At 38.0% G+C, this 18,268-nt stretch overlaps 2 protein-coding genes and 1 non-coding gene across 6 annotated transcripts in view; 1 reads left to right on the forward strand and 2 right to left on the reverse strand.

Annotated features, from left to right (window-relative positions):
* SLC38A6 (solute carrier family 38 member 6) overlaps positions 1-8,237 on the reverse strand; it is a 63,695-nt gene extending 55,458 nt beyond the window's left edge. Inside the window, exons 1-3 of one of the 2 annotated variants that reach the window (XM_023231849.2) lie at positions 7,969-8,237; positions 6,744-6,874; positions 4,622-4,695 (exon numbers count right to left, since the gene is read on the reverse strand). In XM_023231849.2, the coding sequence (XP_023087617.1) occupies positions 4,622-4,695; positions 6,744-6,874; positions 7,969-8,073 (310 nt within the window). In that variant the 5' untranslated portion in view covers positions 8,074-8,237. Of the gene's footprint in view, positions 1-4,621; positions 4,696-6,743; positions 6,875-7,674 lie in introns of both variants that reach the window. The other variant, XM_023231851.3, reaches the window with a different exon arrangement.
* TRMT5 (tRNA methyltransferase 5) lies at positions 7,998-17,859 on the forward strand. 3 transcript variants are annotated; one of them, XM_023231835.2, is made up of 5 exons: positions 7,998-8,391; positions 9,451-10,106; positions 11,703-11,827; positions 13,229-13,880; positions 14,161-17,859. In XM_023231835.2, the coding sequence occupies exons 1-5, from the start codon at positions 8,381-8,383 to the stop codon at positions 14,244-14,246; spliced, it is 1,530 nt and encodes a 509-aa protein (XP_023087603.1). In that variant the 5' UTR covers positions 7,998-8,380; the 3' UTR covers positions 14,247-17,859. The 3 variants fall into 3 exon arrangements, with proteins under 3 accessions (XP_023087603.1, XP_023087594.1, XP_023087611.1); XM_023231826.2 differs by having other exon boundaries at positions 13,214-13,880; positions 14,161-14,344; XM_023231843.1 differs by having other exon boundaries at positions 8,233-8,327.
* LOC111521730 lies at positions 14,892-14,996 on the reverse strand. Its single transcript, XR_002725045.1, has one exon. It is a non-coding gene; the product is annotated as a U6 spliceosomal RNA (small nuclear RNA).
* Positions 17,860-18,268: the final 409 nt, after the last annotated feature.

Genomic DNA, 18,268 nt, shown 5'->3' on the forward strand with positions numbered 1-18,268 from the left:
CCTGGTTTAGACAATTATAAGAAGTACTGTCATGAAGACATGAGGCATATTCAAAAGATGTAAAGTCAAAGAGATTTTTAAGATGAGACAAACTAGTCTATTTGTAAAGTTATAGGAAGGAAATGGTAGAAAAGGACCAAGAAATAAGAAAGAAGGGAGAATGTGGCTGGAGTGATATAGGCAAGAGCAGGTGGGATCATAGCACAAGTGGAGGGGTAGGCCTTAGATATAAACACAAAGAATTCATTCCAAGGAACAGAGTATATGAGCAAGATAAGTAAGTGGTGGCAAGAGCTTATGAAATTCTTTTATGATTGCTTCTGTTTTTTCAGTGAAACAGAAAGTGAAGAATATCAGTTATGGGTAAAATCAAAGAAAAAAGTGTCGAAGGTTTGACAGAAAGGAGAAGATACAAAAAAGCAATCTCCTAGACAGTAGATGAATGAGTTGAATGGAGTGACGAACTAAAGAAGTGAACCAGAATTGTGTGATAGCATCATAGGCCCACTAGACATTGAATTATAGTGATATCAGTCTGCATGGTTGTGCTTTTCTTCAGGAACATTCAAATGCATGGGTGTAAATGTGAAGTAGGCAGAGTTATATTTAACTATGGTTGGAATTTTGCCAAGGAAATATGATGGTTCAAGGGATAGGAAAGGGATTAAATAACATACTACAAAACCTCAACTGGATAAAGAGGGAAATAAGCATGGGTGTGGGGGGGTCAGTGCAAAGGCGGTAGGATCAATGAATTGATAGAAATCTTGGTAGGGGTGAAAACTGTCAGAGTTGAAGTACTTGAGAGGGTGAGTTAGAAACATGGGAGACGGTGGTGGCAGATGGGCAGATACAAACAAATGCTATTCGGGTAGTGACAAGATCAATGGTATGACCATGGAAAAAAATAAGTGGCCAGTATAGGTAGAGAATATGATCATTAGAGAAGAAGAGGTTCAGGAACTGAAAGCATTGCAAGGATTAGCTACATGGATATTGAAATCATCCAGAATTATAACGGGGTAATACTGAAGAAACTAAAAGGCAAGTAGAAGCTAAAATTTAGCTAATTTTGTTCATGAAATGATAGGAAATGGTCTAGGAGTCTATAGATGACAACAGTAAGGAGAGCTGTAGATGGTATATGTTCATGAGATTAAAAGTTGGGGGGTTCAGGGAGAGGAAGACAGTTGAAAAGCAGAAATGTGGGACAAACAGGACACCTATACCATCTTCAGATTAGTATGAGAGGCATAAAGAGAAAAGACTGACCACTTGAGAGAACTATAGGGAAGCCTCAGATGAGGTTCTCGTAGAGTAAGAAACAAACAGAAATGTTCAGAAGAGAATTAGAGACATGTGAGTTTTGCTGATGATTGACTGTGAGTTCCAGAGAGCACAGTGGAAGGGTTCAGGAGTTAGAGAACAGTGGAAGATGAGGTCAGAAACAGATAATAACCATATGGGATGAGTCTGAGAAATGAAATACAACCTAATATACTTGAAATGACTAACACAAATTGAGATAAATGGTATAATGTCATAGTCCAAATGGTCTCAAGGCAAATAATGGTGACAATGCAGTGAGTAGTAGGGATCAAGGACTAGGGAGTTGTGGTTTGGCCAGAGGTATGCAGAGTTCTAGGACTCTCATTCTCTCCAGTTGACAGTGACATGGAAGCCAGTGGAGCGGAGCTGTGGGTTTAGTACCAGAGCATGAGAAGTATTCCAAAAGAATGGCAACAAACCAACTATTTCTGAGATAGCAGTTTGTACAACACCCTGCAATCTTTAGGGATTTTTCCCCCAGTGACAACTCATTTGCGAAGGACTTGACATTTCATATACATTATTTTATTTCATTCTCAGAACAATTCCAAGAGGGAAGTGTTATCATTGCCATTTTATAGATGACAAACTAAGGCTGAAGAGAATAATGTTCTTTATATGCCACCTCACCTCCCATGAAAAGTCCTGATAGACCCCAAACTCTCCATAAAATCTAAAGTAGAATTTCATGTGAAGAAATCCTTTACTTTTATAAAGATGAAAATTTCTCTTTACCCTTTGCCTCCAGCAAATAAATGAAGAAGTTATTTATAAAAACTCATGATAGCTCTTTCTCTTACCAATGAATTCAATCTGAGCATAATACTCTTATGATAGACCAACAAACTGTTGGGGGAGAGTTAGTTACATATTATTCTCTAGTCTTTATATATGAATGTATGTATTGAAAGCAAAAAAAGAAAAGCCTACCTCCACAGAGAATTTTATAAAGACTGAAGGAATTCAATCAATGGAAGACAGGTGCGTCAATGTGTAGGCAGAACCATGAAGTAGTTAGTTCATGGGCCCAAGTAGGCTACAGAAATCAAAGAAAAAGAGAAAAGAAAGAGAAACACATATATTCACTTCATAAGCCCCAGAGTTACAGAAAAGAACAAACACAGTGTCAGAATCTTAAAGTTAAACACATGTGAACTGAAGGAGTAAAAAATTAACATTACTTAGAAATCTCCACACACTGAGTACTACTCCCACATAACTGAAATTAATAAAACATTTTACTTTAACTAAAACTAAAATGAAGTTTTAAAATGAAGCTTGAAAGACACAATTGCCACGTAGTTGACTGAAGTATTAATCTTTTAATAGAATGAATTAAAAGAATCTACCAACATGTTAAAGTATCATAATTAAGTAAAATTTTTTTCACATGCAACAAAATTTCAATACATGCAATTAAAATTCAAGTTTCAGCAGGATTTACAAATATATTTATCAAAAGCTATTATTCCTAAATTCAGGATGCTTTTATGAACAACCTGTCACTTTAGAATTAATATTTGTACTGTTTCCTAGTATTTTTATCTGTCTGCACATTCACCCAAGCCCCTTGAGAGCAGAGGCATGCACTGGACGGCCAAAGCACTGTTAGAAGTTGTGGCTATAAACTATGAATCCTAAACTAGATTTGCATAAGAATCACCTGGAGGACTTGTTAAAAACATATCTGGCATTGGATGGCCAAACCACTGGTACAAGTTAGAGCTATAAACTATGGATCCTAAACTGGTTTTGCCTTGTTAAAAACATATTCTTGAGTCTCACCTCAGATTTTTGAAATTAGAATCCCTGAGGCTTAGAACTCTCTGTGCATAAAGAGATCTAAGGGTGTTTCTGATGATGGACAGGTTTTAGGAAAACAAAGTAGAGCAGTGGTTTCAGAATTATTCTGAAGAGTCTTAAAATTCGTAAGAAACATCACTTGGCTTCTCTCACCTGTTTCAGCACAGAATAGTCTCACTGCTATAGTTTGGTTTGCCAGACCCCTCCAAGTCTCATGTTGAAATCAGATCTCCAGTGTTGGAGGTAGGGTCAAAGGGGAGGTGTTTGGGCCCTGAAGCCAGATTCCTCATGAATGGCTTGGTGCCTTACTTGGGGTAATGAGTGAGTTTTTACCTTTATTAGTTTCATGAGAGCTGGTTGTTAAAAAGAACCGGGCATGACCCTCCTCTCTGGCTTCCTCTCTTGCCACGTGATCTCTGCACATCCTGGCTCCCCTTCACCTTCCACAATGAATGAAAGCAGCCTGAGCCCCTTACTAGATGCAGAGGGAGCAGAGAAGCCCCTCATAAGAAGGGCCATGCTTCTTGCAGAGCCTGTAGAACTATGAGCAAAATAAACCTCTTTTACTTATAAATTATGCAGAAACAGGTATTCTTTTATAGAAATACTAAATGAATTAAGAAATCCATTTTTATCTATTTTGTGTATCTACTTTTCTTCTTAAAATCTGAAAATCACAAGGCCAGATAGAGCAAAATGAATTCATCCATATAAGAATTAAACCCATGATTTTTGCATCAAAGCTGACCTAATCCAAAGATAAAAGAGACTAGACAGATAAAAAGACCAGGACTTACGAACACAGAATATTTGTTAATGACAAAAGGAAAACCTTACAAAAGCACTTCCATAATTCATATACTTTCATTTATTGGATCCTAAAAGAACTTATTCAATACATGACTGAACTGCATAATAAAATTCCAAATGGAAAAAAAAAAATAGACACAAATATATTGAATTAACTGCACATACTTATTTCTCTTAGGAAGAAACTACCCTATTCTAGACTTGCAATTAAAAATACAAAACACGTCTAAATAAATTAAAGCTTTGTGACCTTACTTCCTACAGTCCTAATTCTGCCATCCCTACCTCTGACTAGCAGGTAGATGGGGGCAGGGAAGGCAGCAGTAGCTCTGGGAATGTGTTCTCTCCTTGAGAAAATGATTTCCCCATAAGCATAAGGTTTGGATCCTTTCAACACCTTTTAGATCCTCCCATAACCTACTCTACTCCAGAAAATTAGGTTATGTGTTGTGGAGGAAAGCAGGCAAAAATGCTAGTTACCTTCTCCCACCCCGTGCTTGGCTATTCTCCCACAGTATTAGGTCTGTATATCTGGTTTTTCAAATTCTCCATTCCGATCACCCTATCTAATAAAAATGTACGCTCACTGGATATTAGATTTGAGACATCCAATTCTATACGTAGATACAAACTCAAGGGACTGCTTTATTAAATGAAGCAGCATAATATTTTTACTTACCTGTCTGAATACACATACTAAGCAGAAGATGGACTGAGTAAGAAGCCAGGAGAGCAACTGTCAGCAGCAAGAAGCTAAAACATAAAAGAACACCTGGTCAAATCCTCCCAAAAGTTTGTCTTTTTTACAAAACAAATTTCTTAACAGTCAAATATTCACAGGAACTATCTCTGAGTAGTTGAATTATGTTCATTTAGGAAATTAAGAAAATACTTTTCTACTTTTTTGTATTTACCACATTTTATTTAAATGAAAATATACTGATTTTAAAATCAAAAAAGAAATAAAAACCAAACTTATTTAAAATACAAGCAAACTTCCTCATTTTGCATTATTGTCTGCTGACTGCTGAATCAGCCATTAAATAATCTTGTAATATTTCCCTTTTATGACTGGTTGTCTTCTTATTTTGAGTCTAAGTAGAAGTTTTACTTATGCAACCTCATTGTCTTCTCTTTTTCCCTTCCCCTCTCTACTTCCAGTGATGTGATGTGGACCTCCTTATCACACCTTCACCTTATTAAGGTGCATTTAAGATTTATTTAGACTGTATTTTCTAGCATCTATTAAACACACACTCTCCAAACCAAACCAATGTAGTTAACATATCTCTAATGATGCAATTTGAAAAATGTGCAAATGATGTAATGATTGAGGTCCTCTCACCAACAGTGTGAAAGAAAAAACTTAGATAATTTCCTATTCACACCGGCAGGACAAGCTTCTGTACAGCTATCCCCAATGAACTGCCCCAGTCATTGAAGAAATTTTCTCTCTGTGGTCCAGTTAATACTTGTTAATAAATAACAAAATTGAGAGGTAAAAGTACACATGTCATTAAACTGACATCAGGAATTTCACAAAATAAGAGTTTAGCATCACCAAAAATGATGGTTAATATGACTGGGTGGGCACACATTCAGCATGTAAACCCTGGTGCATAAATTATGATTTTTCAAAGAGAACCAAAAACAAGTCCTCTATGTCTTGCTTAAGGTGTCACATATAGTTTTTAATTTTAAAAATAACGAAAGTTTGTGAATACATTCCACAATAAAAGCAAGTTGGGTTACTTAAAAGTTGCTTTGCTTATCAAAACATTTGGAATAAAAGCAGGAAATAAACCTAAAAGAGACTCCCTAGGCATTTTAAAGTTCCTAGTAAATAGATCTGCTTCTACTGACAAACAAAGCCAAGTTGTCATTCATTCATTCTATTAGCCTTGTGGTGCTAGATGCTAAGGATAAGGTCCAGTTATAAAGGATTTTTTCTATTTTTTTAATTTTTTAGACAGGATCTCGCTCTGTCACCCAGGCTGGAGTGCAGTGGCCCAATCATGGCTCGCTGCAGCCTCAACCTCTCAGGTTCAAGCAATCCTCCCAAGTAGCTAGGAACTACAGGCACACTCCACCACAACAAGCTAATTTTTGTATTTTTGGCAGAGATGGGGTTTCACCATCTTGCCCAGGTTGGTCTCAAACTCCTGGGCTCCAGTGATCCGCCTGCCTTGACCTCCAGTTATAAAGGATTTCAGTTAAGTGGGACTATTAATTTCCAAACATATCATTGTAACAATTATAATAACAAAATGAATATACGAAGTACTATGAGAGCACAGAATATCCAGGATTGTCTTCTATTTTGGGCAAACTGGACTACAAGCCAAGTTCTGAAACATAAGAAAGAACAGGCACAAAACACATGCCTGGCCTCAGAAAGTGAAATAAGACTACTTAACAATACAAAGGGAGAGCGAGGAATGAAAAGACTATGTGTTGTATTTGCACTCGCAAAACTGCTATTTCGAAGTTAATCTGCATGGCTTTCATTCACTTTGGCCAAGGAGACACAATGAATATGCCACTCTTAAGTGGCATATTTCATTATAAATGAAATGTGGATCAATTTCCCATTTTTAAAAACTAGTCACATTTTTGTATTTAAGAAGCTATGTGGTATCCCTCCAAGGTACAGACCAGCAACAATAGCAAGAACAACGCTAAAACCCCAGAAATAACTTAATTAGAAATTGTATAATAGCAGCTTCTGGAATCTATCTCTCTGCTTCTCAGTATATTATCAAAATGGAAAAAAAATGTGATGGTAAAATACGAAGACTCACCTAAATCCAAGGATACCAGTATTAGCCATAATATAAGCTAAGCCAAGGATGCCACTTCCCATGATGGCATTCATCAAATTAAACACTGATAAACCAAATGAAACACCTGGGGATCGCTGTCTGTGAAGTTCCTGTAAGCACACAAACTTAGTAATGTTAAATGTTTGGATGGTGAAGTTAAAATTTCGTGAAGAAATTCCATAAATGAAAGATTATGGAAAAAAGCTGCAAACCACCAGGCTTTGTATGACATATTAGTTGCTTAACCAACACTAGTTTCCTTTCCTTTCCTTCCCACCTCCCACTAGCGCAGCTCCAGGAATTTAGGGTTTCCACCAGTACACAAGACAGGTAGGGTTCAGGAAGGGCCATGACTAACCTTGTGACTGCAAGAAATGAAGATAGGATAGGAATGGGGTGGGGAGGGAGAGGAGGGATATGGCCTCAGCTCATGTGATTACTAAAGAATTGCTGAGTCAACCTGCGACTGCCGTGGACAGTTGTTCCTCCTCAATTTCTCGGACTGCACAACTAATCTCTACTTATATATCTAATGAATTAGTTCTACCAAACTGGAAGGATGGTCAGGAATACTCTGCAACGACAATATTATAAATAGAAGCAGTTCACGTTGTTCTGGCGGTATCCCTGAAAACATCCCCCTCCCCACAAACAACATTGGGAACAAAGTCCTGAGAACAGTGCCTAGGACTCGAGTTAAAAAGCGGAGTGCCCACTGCACAGGCTTTAGGGTCAGGAACGTGCTATACCCTTACTATCAAGCCACTTCCATTCTGCCGCTAACAATTTCTGTATTAAAATGTTTATTACTCTCCCTCCCTCCATGACTAAGTCGGAAAAGGAAAATCCTGTGACTCTTGCAAAGACCTCACGAGACTGGTGGAGAAAATAAGGTGACAAAGATACTAACAGCAGTGAGTACATAATCCTAGGGCCGCTCATCCCATCATGCACTAAACGCTGCATCTCTTCCACACGACGCTTTTCATCTTTTCTTTCTAGAGTATGCTAGGCTGCTATCACATTCATAACTGCGCCAATCTCATCTGAATCTCGGCGGCTACTTTCGGGCCCCATCCCCCAGGGTTCAGGCTCCAGCATCTCCCCTTTCCCGGTGCGGTCCTCCTTTTCTGGGTCTTATTTGGCAGGCACTTGAGGGAAGTCGGCGGGTGTCAGTGCCGGGAAGCCAATAGAGCTCACTTACGTTGCTTAGCAACGGACTCAACTCTTCGGCCTCCGCTTCTTCAGGCTGCTGGGCAGAGACATACCAGCCCCGCTCAGCGTTGACGCTTCCCCAGGACGCCTCCATGCTGCTCTCCAGCTGACTACCAGGTCCATCTGCGAGCCTCTACCTCTGCCCTGCGCTCCGGTAGTCGGTCGCGCCAGAGGCGGAGCTTTGAGCCAGGCCCTTCCGGCGTTCCGTACTTCACCAGGGCCGGGAAGGAGAGGAGCGAGTCGACGTGATCTGATGACGCTCACCCTCTCCGCGGCGAACAGTGATGATGTCATAGAAGACCAACTCATCCACTCGCGACCCACATCCGATCGGTACCGGAGCGGAAGGTGGTGAGGGGTCGGCTTGCGGATCCAGCTGCAGAGCGACGTGGGGAATTGGAATGGTGCTTTGGTAAGGTGGCGGCCTCGTTAGGGGCTAATGGTCCAGGGGAGGTACCAGCCCGCCCAGGGCTGCTCTCCGCCTCGTGCTGCCTGGGCACAAAAACATCGTGAGGTCACCCACCCGCTTAGGTGCTGAGCTTAGATTCGAGGTACTGGATAGTAAGGAATGTTTCAAAAGCCTTTCGCCACATTTTACTGATGGGAAAACCGAGACTCATAGTAATTTATCCAGGGTCATCCATTTGGACCTAATTTGATCTCTGACAGTGAAAGACTTCGTTGCTTTACAGAATTCTGGGACACGGCCCTTTCCCCTTACAAGTAAATTCTTTGGTATTTTAGAAAACAGTGAATAACTGATGCTATGCATATAACACTCAGCAAAGCTCTCGTCCTCAAATACAGAAGCCTCTAGTTAAGGGCAGGACATGCGGCAGTAAAGCATCCAAAACAAATAACAGAGCAATATATTAAGAACACAAGCACCGAAGTCAGCCAAAACTAGGTTTTGATCCATGCTTAGCCACTTACCAGCTGGGAGACTTTGGATGGGTTACCTTACTTCTGAGCTTTCGTTTACTCATTTACAAAATGAGGGCGCAGTACTGCACACCTCCCAAGATTGATAATATACATAAAGCATTTAGCGCAGCATCTGACACAATAAGCACCCATGAAACTATCCTAATAAATATCGCCACTAGTAATGGTCATGTATAATGACTATTTCATTTACAGATGACCATTTAACTCATACTTCAGCCTTCCAATCCCACATGTATTATCTAGAAAATTGTGGGTGTAGAGGATCATTGAGTATGGCTGATCCATCACTAAGCCCTCTGAACTGGCAGCAGTGGATTGAAAGTGTAAATTTAATATATACCACTATGATCTACCATTAATATGACTTCCTGAAAAAGTCATCCTGTTCTGGAAAAGATAGTATACTTCCCACACACCACTAAACGTTTTATTTGACAGCATTCAGCAGGTTATTTGAGATAGTAGAATTTAGATTTTTATTCTCAAAAGCTGTCGTGTGTGAATTTTTTTTTTATTTTTTAAGGATCTTATGGAGGCCATTTGGATTCTCAAGAAGACTTCTGAAATTGGAAAGCCATAGCATAACTGAATCAAAATCGTTGATTCCACTAGCTTGGACATCCCTGACACAGACGCTTTCGGAAGCACCTGGTATTTTCTTACTGGGTCAAAGAAAAAGATTCTCAACCATGCCAGAAATAGAAACACATGAGAGAGACTCTGAATTGTTTTCACCACCCTCTGATGTCCGAGGCATGACAAAACTTGATAGAACAGCTTTTAAAAAGACAGTCAACATTCCAGTGCTTAAAGTGAGGAAAGAAATAGTCAGTAGATTGATGCGATCCCTAAGAAGGGCAGCGTTGCAGCGCCCAGGCATAAAGCGTGTGATTGAAGATCCAGAAGATAAAGAAAGTAGACTAATCATGTTGGATCCCTATAAAATATTTACTCATGATTCCTTTGAAAAAGCAGAACTCAGTGTTTTAGAGCAGCTTAATGTCAGTCCACAGATCTCTAAATATAATTTGGAACTAACATATGAAAACTTTAAGTCAGAAGAAATCTTGAGAGCTGTGCTTCCTGAAGGTCAAGATGTAACTTCAGGATTTAGCAGGGTTGGACATATTGCACACCTGAACCTTCGAGATCATCAACTGCCTTTCAAACATTTAATTGGTACGTGTGTCATAGTAATATTCATGTATTTGAAGGGAGTTTGCAAATTGTTAATTTTAGCTTTAAAAATTATTTTTTTTAACGCCAAGTTACAGAGGCAGAACATTTTGTCATGTTAACTTTAAGCTAGATCTTGAGCTATATACCCTCTTTGAAGGGCCATTTTGGAATATCTTCTTTAGAATCATAGCAAGTTCCAAATATTGGTCCAGGCTTTTGTGTACACCAATACATCAGTGTAGATTAAACTTGAATCACATGCTTTGGCAGCTACATTGAGGAGAGATCTTTTTGGTACACAAGACTTGTTAGGCCTTCAGGGCTATGTTAAATACTAGGTTTCATAAATTTGGGTACTTTGTAGTCAAAAGTGCAAGATGTTTACTTATGTTTTCATTGATTCAACCAATTGAGCCTCTACAATATGTCAAGCACCATACTGTCCTGTTACACATTTCTTTTGTTTTTATTGATGAAGGGAGTAATAATGGATAGTGGTAACATAAATACTTAAACAGATCCTTGTAATTGTGACTGGGTACAAATATCAAGTCTAGGCTTTCCTATGAGGCACTCCCTACCCTAACTCAAACATTCCTCTGGCATTCCCATTTTATAAGCTTTCTTTCATAGAGGCACTCATACGTTAAAAGTGAAACATTTTCATACAGTAGTAATTTTAAAGCTTTTACTATAGACCTTCAGAATAGTTTTTAAAAATTTATAAATTTCATTCCTCATTTCAAACTAAAAGTTGAGTTCAGATACATGAAGCAGACAGGGTAAGAACAATGATTAATTTGTTTATTGATACTGTATTAAAAAACAAGTATCTGATTATCAGAAATTGGACAAATGCTGGTTGTATTTCAGGATATTGTATAATTGGGTACTGTGTGCTGATTTACAAGTCAAGTTATGCAATGAAATAGCATATACATTTTTATAAGTTTTTTAAAATGCTAACTAAAAAAATAGATTCATCAAAAGGCCATGAGTATGCCAGTTCTGTAGCTTTTCTGCTCTGAAGTAAATGAACATTTAATTTAGATAGGACTCTAAAGAATCTGTTTATTTATTTATTTATTTTTTTGGGAAACATTGTTTTGCTGGCATGTATTTCTAAAGTGGGGGCATTTGTTCCAAAGCCACAGTAAAACAGACATTTGGCTTGAGGCCAGTGGAACCGGCAGATGTTTTACTGTTTTCTGAGTCCATTTGTTGCCAGGGTTCTTTACGTCTCTTTCCATTCTTTCCCAGTTCCCTGTGATCTACCTTTTTGGTTCCTTGTTTATTGGCTCATTTGAAAAGATTCAGTGAAACATAGAAAAAACATTAGGTAGACCCAAACTCCTCAAAATGTTTTCTTTAAAAATGTACCCAACATTTTGTGTGTGTGTATTGGCGACTGTCAGACATTAACTTTAGTCATCTGTTGAATTTTTTAAATTGCATACCACATTACACACAGTAGGTGCACTCTTTATCAACCTATCAACCAAAAGAAATACAGCTCATTTCTGTTTCATATTAACAATTTTAGCTTTTATTTTGCAACCAATAGGCAGTATTATGGATTTTCATTTTTTCTTTTAGGCCAGGTTATGATTGATAAAAATCCAGGAATCACCTCAGCAGTAAATAAAATAAATAATATTGACAATATGTACCGAAATTTCCATATGGAAGTGCTATCTGGCGAGCAGAACATGATGACAAAGGTATGTTTTATTATCTCCAAGTAAGGTGTATATCAATATTATGTTTAGAATCAGAATAGATGACAAAGATTTAAAATACTTATAACAGCCAGTATTGATGAGTATGTGAGAATGTGATCACTTATGTATGCTATTGATGGAATAACATTGATAAAGCCTTTTCAGCAGAATTGGTTAAATTCTCATACAGTGATACAATGGAATATTTCCATCACTAAAGTTTTTTCAGCTGCATATTTGTTACAATAAGTGGTCCATTGATAGGTTGACAATGGACAATTGCCAGAAAGCAATATAAGTGATAAAAAGCAAGTTATAGAACAGTATGTATAAAATAGTTCTCGAAATATATTTAAACCTTCTAGGTTATACCCAGAAAGACGTTTAGTTGGCAGAAATTTGCAGAAACATTTCTACCTCTGTAACCTTAATAATTTGGCCAGAAGTATCTGATATGGTTGGGAGGAGGGAAAAAAAAATACATATAAATTGGGAATTAAGGTCCTGGAAAGCACAAGATGGAAGATGTATCTATTAGATTTATAGAACTTAGGAACTTTCTGGCCTTTGATTCTTCATCCATATATTAATGAGTTTAAGATGATGGCTGAGGTCATACTCCATGACTTTAACTTGAGTTTTATTTTCTATTTAATAAGGTGTCTACTACAATAAACCCAAAAGAAATGTTAAAAAGTCTTTTGTTCAAGAATTAGCTCCACTGTATATATTTAGTTTACCCACGAAAACCCAAATTTGGGAAAGAGAATCTGGGAATGATTCATTCTATACACTGGCTCTAATTTATAGACATAAAATTTGCAAAGTTCAAGTAGCTGTCTAAAAACATAGTAAAATACCTTAAAATTCAGTGACACATCTACCATGGCTCCCTTTTACAAACACAAAACTAAATAAGGAGGGAAGCTTGTTTACTGCATAGAAGTACTGTCTGCAACTTGGCTACCCACCATGAATATATGGGTGGTGTGTTGTTTCAAAATTTTAGGTCTTGTCTATCTGGTGACATAAGAGTATAATTAAGCCAGTTAATTGGCCTGTCTGAAAAATTCCTCATGTGATATGGTAACTACTTTACGGCCATGGCCCTATAGGATTGAGATAGACAGCCATTTGGCTTTAAAGAGATGACTTTTTCTCACGAAGAAGTCTAATGCAGTATATTAACTGGCCCTAGGAATATACTGGGCCAGTAGGTATGGCCCTAGCATAAACACCAGGAATCTAATTAAAATGCCTATAAAGGCACTGTTGTTTGGCTCTTACAGTAGTAAATTTAAATGTGTATGTGTTTGCCTGTGTGTTTACACACCTATCCAATATCAATGGTTAGGATTTAGGACCAAGGATATTAACCAAAAGCAGAACACCTTTTTTCAGGTTCGAGAAAACAAGTATACCTATGAATTTGATTTTTCAAAAGTCTATTGGAATCCCCGTCTGTCTACAGAACACAGCCGTATCACAGAGCTTCTCAAGCCTGGGGATGTCCTATTTGATGTTTTTGCTGGGGTTGGGCCCTTTGCCATTCCAGTAGCAAAGAAAAACTGCACTGTATTTGCCAATGATCTCAATCCTGAATCTCATAAATGGCTGTTGCACAACTGTAAATTAAATAAAGTGGATCAAAAGGTGAAAATCTTCAACTTGGATGGGAAAGACTTCCTCCAAGGACCAGTCAAAGAAGAGTTAATGCAGCTATTGGGTCTGTCAAAAGAAAGAAAACCCTCTGTGCACATTGTCATGAACTTGCCAGCAAAAGCTATAGAGTTTCTTAGTGCTTTCAAATGGCTTTTAGATGGACAGCCATGCAGCAATGAGTTCCTTCCCATAGTGCACTGTTACAGCTTTTCCAAAGATGCTAACCCTGCTGAGGATGTTCGGCAAAGGGCTGGAGCTGTGTTAGGCATTTCTCTGGAGGCATGCAGTTCAGTTCACCTGGTAAGAAATGTGGCCCCAAACAAGGAAATGCTGTGCATCACCTTTCAGATTCCTGCTGCTGTACTCTACAAGAACCAGACCAAAAATCCAGGTGAGCAGTTTCTGGGAAATTAGATGTAAACCTTACTGTTCAATTGTGACTAGTTCTCCCAGTTTTACAAATTTTAATGCAGTATTAGTTCAGTCTAATACAAAGCTACTCTGTTAGTTCAGTCTTAACAGAAGGCTATTTCATTCAAATAGTAAATCTGCAAGAATGTTATTTCATGTCTAAGTTGACTAGATTAAAAATGCCTATATTGTTTGTTTTTTTAAGAGTATTTTCAGCTGCTAATATCTTACCTGAAATAGGTTTTCTGGATTTGTTACAGAGAATCATGAAGATCCACCTCTTAAAAGGCAGAGGACAGCTGAAGCCTTTTCAGACGAAAAAACACAAATTGCTTCAAACACTTAATTGGAAATGTTTTCTCCATCTCCCTACCAGATTTACATGTAGTGAAATATAATGTGTATTATTTAATAAAATTTTAGTGTTCAGTTTTTACTATTGAACCCTTATACTTTGCCTTATTTTATAAATTGAGGATTACCAATTAAAGTCTACCAAACACATTTCCTATTATCTAAATTATAATATACAATTATTTTATAACATATCTACTTTTTATTAAAAATGAATAAATATTTTCTCTCAGGGAAAATCATTTTTGAAGGCAGGGTGATTGAGTACTGACTAGGAAGGTACTAACACCACTTTGTAGTTGTCCTTTACATAACTACTCCTTTACTGCTGATTAACTATCACCATAAAAGTAATAAAAAATAAAATCATTTAGAACAGGGCAGGCAAACTACATCCTGCAGGCCAAATCTGGCCCACCACCTGTTTTCATATGGCCTGTGGCCTAATAATGTTCTTACATTTTCCATTGGTTGAAAAAGAACATTTTGTGACATGTGAAAATTGTATGACATCTATTATGTATCAGTTTTAAAAATAAAAAGAATTGTATGAAATTAAGAGTTTCAGAGTTCATAAAGTTTGATTGGAACATACCATGCTCATTTGTTTACATATCATCTGCTGCTGCTTTTTGTTTTTAATACGGAACGCTTCACGAATTTGCGTGTCATCCTTGTGCAGGGACCATGCTAGTCTCTGTACCATTTCAGTTTTTAGTATGTGTGCTGCTGAAGTGAGGACTGCAGCTGCTTTCTTAAACAATAGCAGAGTTGAGTGGTTGCAACACACACTGAATGTGACTGTCATCACTTCACACTGCTGTTTGGCACATCACAAATCACTGACGTGGTTGTAACAACGGCATTTTGAGTGCCATGTATATCACGTGAACCCACATTTTATTTTTTATTACCAGAACATATCTATTGTAGCAAAACAAGAAAAGTGGACTTTGTTGTACTTTTAAGGTACAGTAGGGTGTGAATTATTTTAATGTTGAATTCGATGACAGAGCATCTATAGCTAAGCTAAAAGAATAAAATAACCATTGATATTACTGAACAAACCACTCATCACAGTATTCCCAACTCACAGGCAAGCAACTGTCAGAAAAATTAGAAAATGTAAAATGGAAATATCAAAGCAGAATTTCTTCACAAAATGAAAATGAGACTGCAACCAAAGTAAGTGAATCAGTTGTTAGCCAAGCAAAGAAAGCCATTTATTGATGGTGTGAATTATGTTTGGATGCAGCAGCTCAATATGTCCAGAGAAAATAAGATTACTGGCCTTTGGCAAGAATAGTTGCTCAAAGAGTTAAGGACATTGAAAGCAACATAAATAGTCACTTAAAAAAGGAAATGATTCTGGATGGGTCTTTGACTCTATTTTTATTTTTACTTAGAAACAGGGTCTTGCTCTGTTGCCCAGGTTGGAGTGTGACACAGTCACAGCTCAATGTAGCCTTGAACTCCTAGGCTTGAGATCTTCCCATCTCGGCTTCCCAAAGTGTTAGGGTTACAGGCGTGAGCACTTACATGTGACCCTCGTGAATGGTTTAGCACCATCCCCTTGGTGGTGTCCTCACAATGAGTTGAGATCTGGTTGTTTAAAAGCATGTGGCACTCGCCCCCCACACATTCTTGCTCCTGCCTTCGCCATGTGAAGTGCCTGTACCTATTTTGCCTTCTGCCATGAGTAAAAGCTTCCTGAGGCCTCCCCAGAAGCAGATGACAGTGCTATGCTTCCTAGAGCCTGCAGAACCATGAGCCAATTACACCTCTTTTCTTATAAATTACCCAGTATCAGGTATTTCTTTATAGCAATGCAAGAATGGCCTAAAACACAAGGCAAAACAACTTTAATATGAAACATACCATGATACACTCATTTTGACAATTGATATTTGAAGCACAATATCCTTACACATTTGTCATACAAAAGTTAAAACAAGAAACGAGATTTCCATTCTCACCAATTGTAGTGAATATCTTTTCTGAGTTCAGCATTTTTAGGAACCTGGGTGCAAGTGCAAAGGAAATTTCCCTATTTCAAAATCTATTTAACTGCAATTGAGGTGATTCAACCTAATTTTCGGTAAGAAGTGATTAAAATGATGACATGCTAAAAGGCAAATTTCAAGGGAAGAAATCTAATAGAATTTTACAAATGCTTTTCAAGTGATGAATATGCTCGGTTAATTTCATCTGCTCCTGGATTGACAGCAGTATTTGGCAATACCTGTCTGTATGAGAAGACATTTTTAAAGATGAAATGTGTAAAATCTCATTACCATTAGTATTAATGGTTAATGATAACCATTAATAGGCAATAATTTACAAATGATTTTGATCACAGGGAACACTTACTTAGAACCCTAATTAAAGGTAACATTATTCTCACCAAAAAAGGCATTACAAAATATTGGACTATATTTTGAATGTTGTCAATTAAAAAGTGTGGGAGCAGTGTGAAGAAGAGGCAAGAATGATACCCCTGGACCGACCAAAGCCCGCGCGCTGCCGCGTCCCGCACCCAGCACCCACGTCCCGCTGCCATTGCCACTGCCACCGCCACCATGCCCAAGAGAAAGACTGAAGGGGATGCTAAAGGAGATAAAGCCAAGGTGAAGGACGAACCACAGAGAAGATCCGCGAGGTTGTCTGCTAAACCTGCTCCTCCAAAGCCAGAGCCCAAGCCTAAAAAGGCCCCTGCAAAGAAGGGAGAAGTACCCAAAGGGAAAAAGGGAAAAGCTGATGCTGCCAAGGACGGGGAAGGTGCTGGAGATCCCAGGTGAAGTGTGTGCATTTTTGATAGCTGTGTACTTCTGGTGACTGTACGGTTTGAAATACTATTCTTTAAGTTTTATAAAAATGCAGAATTTTAACTTTTTTAAGCTATGTTGTTAGCACACAGAACACTTCATTGTTGTTTTGTGGGGAAGGGGCATATGTCACTAATAGAATGTCTCTGAAGCTGGATTGATGTGGGGAAAACACCTTTCCCTCCTAGTTTTGAGAGACTTCCTCTTGGCTCCCAGGAAGAGGCATTCCCTGACTTTGACACACATGGCCACCTTGGCACAAAAGCCTTACGGTATGGAAAACCAAATCGTTTTTATGTCTTCTTTTCCCTTTCCATCTTTCAGCATAGACTTAACTCCTTAAGCCCAGACATCTGTTGGGACCTGACCCCCAGTCATTGGTTACCAGTGTGTCTAGCAATCTGGACTTTCCAGTGATGCCACTGAGATGGCACCTGTCAAAAGAGGAGTGGTTCTGTTTCTAGATTGTGGATCTTCAGATAAATCCTGCCATTTTCATTTCACTTCCTGAAAGTCAGGGTTGGCTTGTGAAAAGTTGTTAAACAACATGCTAAATGTGAAATGTCAACTGTCACTCTAAACTTTCCCTGTTCAGAGCATCAGATGAAGACTTCATTGGGTTTTATAGTGGCTGATTTTTGATAGTCCATTGAAGAAGAGAATTTGAAAGTTGTTGTATACTGTTAATGACTGTCTGCCCGTGTCCTGCCTGAAATACCATGATTGTTTATGGAAAGTATCTTTAATAAAGCTTGATACAAGTTTGAAAGAAAAAAAAAAGTGTGGCAATTTGTTTTAGCTTGTTCTGTAAGTACCTACATAATATCCTCGATTTTGCTCGTTACCCTGCAAAGCCTAAAATATTTACTATCTGGCCCTACAGAAAATGTTTAAGAACCGTAATCTAGATAATTAATTCCAAATTCAAATGCTTTCAGAAGTCTGGCAGGTCCTGTAAAGAAATGAAGGCAATAAATAGTAAGCAGTATAGGGATGTAATGAACTTGAGCACTCATTCCTTACTTAATTCAAATTGTTTTGAAACAACCCAAGTATTGTACATTGATGTCCTAGGTTATAAAGTATGAGTACAAATGATGTTCTTATTCATACATGTAAAGTAGTAAGACTCTTGTCTCCATTTACTCTGGACAAAATATGCAATATGTAATTGTAAAGAAAACAGAAT

This window comes from Piliocolobus tephrosceles, chromosome 6 (genome assembly GCF_002776525.5).
Source record: "Piliocolobus tephrosceles isolate RC106 chromosome 6, ASM277652v3, whole genome shotgun sequence".
NCBI lineage: Eukaryota > Metazoa > Chordata > Mammalia > Primates > Cercopithecidae > Piliocolobus > Piliocolobus tephrosceles.

Excerpts from the sequence above, each read along its gene's own strand:
- TRMT5 (XM_023231843.1), top strand. The coding sequence starts at position 8,233 with ATGACGCTCACCCTCTCCGCGGCGAACAGTGATGATGTCATAGAAGAC. Across the intron at positions 10,107-11,702 it reads GCCTTTCAAACATTTAATTG|GCCAGGTTATGATTGATAAA; the intron begins GTACGTGTGTCA and ends TTTTTCTTTTAG. Across the intron at positions 13,881-14,160 it reads GAACCAGACCAAAAATCCAG|AGAATCATGAAGATCCACCT; the intron begins GTGAGCAGTTTC and ends GATTTGTTACAG.